The following is a 7,923-nucleotide window of genomic DNA, read 5'->3' on the forward strand; positions in this document are numbered from 1 at the left end:
GGGCATCCCTGTTATGGTAATCCCATAGTAGAGTCAAAACTCATTGGAGTCACGGGGCCATGGGGGCAGGGCGCATACTAGGGCACTCATCGCGCGTGACACAGTCTAGAAAGCCCCTCATGGAGGGGCAGGGCCCATTGATGGGGCAACATGCAGGGTGGGAGCCCATATGGCCACTGCATGTGGGGCTACAAAGATTCCCCATTGGCAGAATTTTCTACTCATTGGCTATTAGGCAGTCGCGGATCAGGACCCTTACTGGCCCTCTTCATACGGTTTGTGGCTTCCATTGGCGCTCTTATTATTGGGTAAGAACACTCTTCGGGGCACGATTTCTCATTGGGCCCGCTTTACTTCGTATAGGGCACCCATAGGAATCGCCTGTCTATTGGCTTCATAGTGGTGCCACATAGGGCCTCTCATAGGGGCACCATAGGGCTACCATGTGGGCACTCATTGCACTTCATAGGAACACCCATAAGCACTCATTGAGCACCCATAAGGGCTCTCATAGGGCACCCATAGGGCCACCCATTGGTCACCCATTCAGAACCTTTCATGGAACACTCATTGGCGCTCATGGGGCACCATAGGGCACCTCCTTGGGCAGCCAAGTCTTAGGGCACCTCATCAGGCGGCTAGTCATTTAGGGCATTCTTGCTCACTAACAGGCTACTGGGCATATGGCGCGCCCATAGGCTAGGGCCAGCTCATGCGGCACCCACAAGAGCGCGGATCTTGATTTTGGGGGGTCACCCCACTTCACGAGGGCACCATAGGGCATGCTACACTAGCACTCATTGGGGCACCCATAGGGCACTCATGTGAGCCCACAGGGCTACCCATAGGGCGTTTTCATAGGGCCAACACTCGCATTGAGGTCACTCTGCTCATAACGTTCGAGGGCACTTATAGAGGCTAACATACGGGCTCTCATTGGGCACGCCATTTGGGGCACACATAGGGCCAATCAGTCTGCGGCTCTCATAGGGCAACCTCCCAGTAGGTGCCTAATAGCAATAGGGCACCCATTAGGGTTTTCCTCACTCACAGAGAGCATGCGTGCACATCTGGACACCCATAAAGGCAGCTCCATTGGGCCTCCATAGGGCACATGCATTAGCACTCATAGGGCACTCATAAGGGCAATCACTGGGCACCCCTGGGCACGTCATTGCAGGCACTCAGCATAGGGTACCATAGGGCCTCATAGGGCACCACAGTGGCACCCATAGGGACTCATTGAGCACCCATCAGGGCACCCATAGGGCACTACATTGGCACCCACAGGGCATACCCATAGGGCATTCACTCGGGCACTCCATTGAGCACCCTAGGCACTCAATAGGGCCTCCCATCCAGGGCTCTCATTGGGCCACCCATTTGGGCACCCATACGGCAGTCATTATGGGCTCTTCGATAGGGCCAGCTCATAGGGGGCTTCTCATAGGGGCACCCATAGGGCTCTGCATAGTGCCAACTCATTGGGGCAGCACTAGGGCTCTCATAGGGGCACCCATGGAGGGCTTCCCATATGAGCACCCTATAAGGGCACTCCTTGGGCACCACAGGGCACCCTATAGGGCACTCATTGGGCAGGCTCATAAGCCTCCATTGGTCACCCATAGGGCACATCCATTGAGCACTCATAGGGCACCCATACGGGCACTCACTTGAGCACATCATCAAGGGTACCTATATGGGCAACTGTTGGGTCCACGTTTCCCGAGTGAGGGCACTCATTTCTTTTGGTCCTCAACCGAGGGGGCACTCACTGGTTCATGATTGGCACCCATATGTGTGCACAGGGTTCCATATGGGGCAAACGCATTAGAGTCTCTCATTCAGGGCACGTTCATTTTGGTTCCCTCAAGTGTGCGTTCCTCATCGTCCTGCTTTGGGAGTGTGTTTAGCTTCTCTACGCTTGTCAATACTCTGGAGTGCTATTCACAGGGCACTGTTTTCGTTGCTCGCATGGGTCAGCAGGCGGATCGTGGCGTGCTCCCCCTGTTGTCTGTCCCTTTTGTGTTTTCTCTCTTCTGTTGTCCTTCTGTTCCGGTGATTTTCCTTGTTTTAAGGCTGCGGATATTTCCCTTCCGTCTGTCCTACTGTGTCACTGTTTTCTTGTCCATTGGTGTGCTCACGGTCTCTCTGTGTCTCTTCTGGTTCTCTTTTTTCGGCCTCAGCAGCTTTCCTCAGAGTTCTCCGTTCTTCGCGTGTGCTCGGTCTGCTGGTTTTGTGTCTGTTGATCTTTTGAACGTCCCTGTTTTTTAGTCTCTTATGTCCGTACTTCTCTGTTTGGTGTTGTAGTGAACGTCTGTCAGATGCGCCGCGAGATTTCGGTGCGCGTTGATGCTCTCGTTCCGCATTGTCCGCCGCTTCTTCTGTCTATCGTACTACGCCGGGTGTTTTTCTGGTACGTCTATGCTCTGACGGCTTACACGAGGATACGTTGGCTTATCTCCGGCCGTCGCGGTCGCAGCGGTCATTGCGGTCGCCGCTGGCTGGCCGTTCACAGGTAGCCGGTTCGGTTTCGACGCCAGCTCGGTGTCTCTGGCGCGTGTCGCGCTGTTCCTTGGAGGCCTGCGAGCGTTTTTGTGGGCGCCCACCGCGCCTGCTGGCGTATCGCCTGGAGGACGCAGCAAGCCCGCTAGCGTGTTTTCGAGGACCACCCACATCCGCCGCTAGTGCACCGCAGATGAAGCGAGAGCGCACACCAGACGAACGAACACGCTCACGACGTGTGATCAGACGCCGCCGGGTGATGGGGTGCTAATGGGGGCTGCGAATGAGTGGATCAACTCAGCGCGAGTGATGGTAGCAGTGGAAGACCATGGGGGACACTATGGGCGACATTATGGAGACACTAATGGGCGACACTATTGGGACACTTGGGAGACACTATGGGGACACCATGAGGAACACCATGAAGAACACAGGGGGACTATGGGAATTAGTGGGGACCCTTTTTGGGGACAATTATGAGGCGCGTATCGGGGACACTAATGGGGAACCAAGACACCACGGGGACAACTATGGGGACTACTTATGGGGACCGCTAATGGGGATGACGGGGGGAGAGTAGCGCGCGGAGATAGGTGCGGGGATGGAGCGATGGGTCTCTCATTCGTGTCACTCTCATCATCGTACATCTGATCGAAGTCACATCACTCCTCAGTCATACATTATGCATCGTGCCGCATACTATCTTGAGTTTTCGCTGGTGATGCTCATAGATTGCGGCATTGCACAGCTAGTGGCGGCTGACAAGGTGCCAGTAGTGCTAGAACGCTCTACACCTACACCATCATCAGGTCGGATCATCACATCTCTATCTAGCATGGCATAGCAACCTCATCATCGGATGCGAGAAATCATCCAATCATTACTCTCATCATCGAGTGCGAACATCCTCCTCATCCTTTGTTACTCTGGTGTATGGAGACGCATTGCTAGACTAGTGGGCGAGGCATGTGTTCGAGGGTGGGGAATTGGCTCTTAATCTTCATGGCAATCACTCTCATACGGGACATTTTCATGACGCGAGTGAGTCATAATCATCCACTATATGGTCATTCTATGGCAGCAGATCTGCGACAGATGCTCACATGGAGGGGAGACGCAATGAATGCGGTGGTGCATATACCCACCTTATTCAGTCAATAGGGGTTTACACATCTCTTCACGAAGGATATTCCGCTTTTATACTGGATTAACTGAGGAGCCCGTCATTGGAAAACGTTTGTCCCATCATGGGCGGAAGCCGTCGCTTCCATGTACGCGACCCAACCATCCATAAATTCAGTGGCGACCTTAGTCTCCTGTATGGAACGATGGAGCGCTGACCACACGTGCCATTGGCCAGGACTGGAGACACTCCTCCTGTTGGTCTGACTTCTTCATCACTCTATTCGGAGGGTGGACCACATCATTGTCCCTTATGGATTCAGTGCGGGGGTGGGCAGTGGCCTATATGGCATCAAACTCTGGGAATTTGGGGCGCATCATTATTCAGAGGTGGACCAATCATCCACTTCCTACCTCGTGTGTAGCATCTAGGCTCGCGCATCTGTGGGCATAAACGACGAATCTGGGGTTCATGCTAATTGAGTGGCGAACCATACAATATGCAAGGAATCTGGGTATATCCGTGCCATATCCCTTTCATCCCATGCTCCCTTACACAGCCTCCTGTCACTCCTCTCCTATGGACCACTGGGCACGCGCTCAGCAAGTGCCAGGTGCCGCTCATATCTCATGTTCACCGGTTGAGGGACTTCCCCTCTTCACCAGCTCATCATCATCCTCCTCTCTTCTCCTTGTTTCCTTCATAGAGAGCTTGTATGTACACCATTCGCCCAGTTGGCGACTTATCGCCTCCTCACGCATCATATTCCGCTCTCTTTTTTTGCTTTCAGTTATGAGAGGGCTGCTCCTGCTAATGTGCCATGCTGCCAGTTCGCTAGCTTAGTTGCGTCGTTGTGTTGTTTGTTTGGGACTCGTCTGGGTCCTTCCAGCTTGTGTCGGTCGCGTGTGGTTTGCGGTCGCTTGCGCTTTTGGCTGGTTCGCTCTTGTCGCGGCTGTTGGGGTTTGGGATAGTGCGAGGGTCTTATTTTTTTGTGGTCACTTGGCCATCGAGGTTCGAAGTGTCGGGTTTGGTGGGGCATTTCTTGTTTGCTATGGGCGCTCCTTGCGTGCGCAGCGGTTTGACGGGTGAGCGATTGTATTTCGGGTCGATGTGCGCCTGGGCTGAGACTAAAGGGCCTGAAGATGCGCTCTGAGCTTGGCGTCGGGTTGCGCAGGAAATGGGGCCTGTTATGGGGAATTGGGGTCCTTTAATTGGGAATGTGATGTGGGGCGGTCCCCTTAATAATATTGGTGGGTTTGTTCAAGGCTCTTGGGGGCGGTTTCGTGGTGCTAATAACCCGGGGTCGGTGCTCTTGGTTCTTCCATGATAATTCTTAGAGTTGTGAGGCTCTGAGGTCGCCTTTGGCATGTAGTCTGCATTAGTCTTTTGGGTACTGGGCTCTTCGCTTCTTCGGGGGGGGCTTTTCCCAAATAGGACGGGGGTCGGTTGTGGGGGTGTCGTCCGTTGTCGTCTTGGATAGTGACAAGATGTGCCGGTTTGGTGTCATCGGGTGCTGGGTTGTGTGCCCCAAATAAGTGGGTGTTGGAGCGTATGTGCTGGTCGTCGTCTGCTTGGCGCTCATCAGAAAGTGTAAGTATAGAGGTGGGTTTGGGTGGTTGGGTGCAAAATAATTTGTGTATTCGATTAGACTATCAATGTTAGTTAGGCGAGGGTGAGGCGTTCTGGGGGGTGGTCCCCGTAGATATGTGGGTCATGAAGGATCCCCTCTAAGCGTGAGATAACTGCGATGGTCTGTGGGTGGCGACTCTAGTCAGCCGCCTTGTGCGTCCATTGGTCGGCAAACTTTCTGGGTGGTTTTTCCTGTTTGCTGCTATACGGTTATGTCCACGGAAAATAGTTTCGTACATGGGGCGTGGGGGACTCCGTCTTAAAGCGACTGGTGTCGGGCTGTTCTGCTCCTGCGTGGCCCTCCCTGCCATCCACATTTGTCGGTGTGTTCCTCGCTGCCTTATCGGCTTGGCTTGCTCCATCGCGTGCCCTATGCTGTCCGCTCTTAGCTTTTTTTTCGTGCCGAACACTTGGCTTTGCGTCTCTAGCGCTCTCTCTCATGTTCTGATTTTTGCTTTTCTGGTGCACATCTATGCTCTTCCCTGTGTCCGCTAATCTCCTTGACGGGCTCGCTGGCTACAAAGTCGAGAGGGGTTGGGGGGTCCCCACATAGTTGGAGAGTCATCGCTATAAGGTGAGTGTGGCGCGTGGCCTCGCGCAAGGGGGTCAGGGGTTGAAGTGGTGGGCGGACTCCAAGTGAGCTGGCGGCTGGAGCGGGCTCGTACATAATTGCGGAGTGTGTGGTGGGTCTGAGTAAAGTTGAGAGGGGCTTCAGGGTCCACCATGTGCCACTGCCACTATCCATTCGAGCAACTGCATGAGGAGGAAGAGGAAGAGGAAGAGGAAGCACAGCTGGCCATGGCAATGCAGTGCTCCATTAAGGACAAGGAGGAGGAGGAGGAGGAGGAAGCACAAGCTTGGCCATCGGGCTACGGCAGACATGTCCATTAAGGGTATCAGAGGAGGAGGAAGGAGGAGTAGGAGGATATTTGGAGCCCCGCAGCCCCACTCACTTTAGAGACCTCCACTCCTATTTGGGGACCCCCCAACCCCTCTCACTTTGGAGCCCCCCACCCCCTTTGGAGTCCCCCAGCCCCATTCACTTAGGGATCCTTCAACCCCATTTGGGTACCCCCAGCCCTATTCACTTAGGGATCCTTCAACCCCATTTGGGGACCCCCAACCCCTCTCACATTGGGGTCTCTCATCTCTATTTGGGGACCCCCAACCCCTCTCACTTTGGGGACCCCTCACCCCTATTTGGGGATGCACAACCCCTCTCACTTCAGAGACCCCCCCACCCTCTATTTGGAGCCCCCCAGTCCCGCTCACTTTGGAGACCCCCACCCCCATTTGGAGCCCCCCTGACCACATTTGGGACCCCCTTCCATCCCCATTGGACACTCCAACCCCATTTGCAGACCCCCCCAGCCCCATCTCAGGACCCTTTGCCACCCCTCACCGATGTCACCGTCACTGCGCCCCACATCACCGTCACCCCACGGCTCCACCACGGCACCACCACGACCCACACGCCCCACACTGAGACCCACATCACACCCCACACCATGTGGGTCCCGGTGCTGGATACGGTTGAGCAGCTCCATGGGGTGCAGCTGTGGGATGGGAGGATGCAGTGATTCCATAGTGTCCCCATAATGTCCCCATGGTGTCCCCATGGTGTCTCCATAGTGTCCCCATAATGTCCCCATAGCGTCCTCATAACGTCCCCATAATGTCCCCATAGTGTCCCCACAGTGTCTTCATGGTGTCCTCCTAATGTCCCCATAGTGTCCTCATGGTGTCCCCATAATGTCCCCATAGTGTCCCCATAGCATCCTCATAATGTCCCCATAGTGTCCCCATAATGTCCCCATAGTGTCCCCATGGTGTCCTCATGGTGTCCCCATAATGTCCCCATAGTGTCCCCTTAGCATCCCCATAATGTCCCCATAGTGTCCCCATAATGTCCCCATAGTGTCCCCATGGTGTCCCCATAATGTCCCTGTGGCGTCCACATAGTGTCCCCATTGTGTCCCCATAGCATCCCCATAGTGTCCCCATGGTGTCCCCATAGTGTCCCCATGGTGTCCCCTTAGCATCCCCATAGCGTCCCCATAGTGTCCCCATAGTGTCCCCGTGGTGTCCCCGTGGTGTCCCCATAGTGTCCCCATAGCGCCCTCATAATGTCCCCAAAGGGTCCCCATAATGTCCCCATAGGGTCCCCATGGTGTCTTCATGGTGTCCTCATGGTGTCCCCATAGTGTCCCCATAGTGTCCCCATAGTGTCCCCATAGTGTCTCCATAATGTCCCCATAGTGTCCCCATGGTGTCCCTATGGCAGAGCTCAGCCCCATAGCACCCCACACCCTTATACCTGTGGGTCTGGTGGTTCCCATCTCACTCCGTGGGTCTCGAACACGCAGCGGTGCTGGTCCTCCAGGCGTCGCAGCAGGTGGCGCCCCCCAGCGGCCAGGAGGAACCGGGCGATGCCGGGGAAGTGCAGCGGTTCCGTTCGGGTCCAAAACGAGCCCACGAGGCTCCGCACGAATCTGGCCACAGCGACACAACGGGACGGGGCACCACGGAGCTGCGGGAATGAACCGTCAGTGCACGGAGGGGCGGAACCGGGTGGACAAGAACCGAACGGAGCGGTACCGATTGGAAAAGAACTGAACGGAGCGGTACCGAGTGGACAAGAACTGAACGGAGCGGTACCGAGTGGA

The 7,923-nt window shown here is 55.2% G+C and overlaps 1 protein-coding gene across 1 annotated transcript in view; it reads right to left on the minus strand.

Annotated features, from left to right (window-relative positions):
• Positions 1-6,525: 6,525 nt before the first annotated feature.
• The window catches only part of LOC107307564 (nascent polypeptide-associated complex subunit alpha, muscle-specific form-like), an 8,831-nt gene continuing 7,433 nt past the window's right edge, over positions 6,526-7,923 (minus strand). Inside the window, exons 3-4 of the mRNA XM_032441882.1 lie at positions 7,575-7,787; positions 6,526-6,813 (exon numbers count right to left, since the gene is read on the minus strand). Of these exons, the coding sequence (XP_032297773.1) occupies positions 6,526-6,813; positions 7,575-7,787 (501 nt within the window). The remainder of the gene's footprint in view (positions 6,814-7,574; positions 7,788-7,923) is intronic.

This window comes from Coturnix japonica, unplaced genomic scaffold (genome assembly GCF_001577835.2).
Source record: "Coturnix japonica isolate 7356 unplaced genomic scaffold, Coturnix japonica 2.1 chrUnrandom676, whole genome shotgun sequence".
NCBI lineage: Eukaryota > Metazoa > Chordata > Aves > Galliformes > Phasianidae > Coturnix > Coturnix japonica.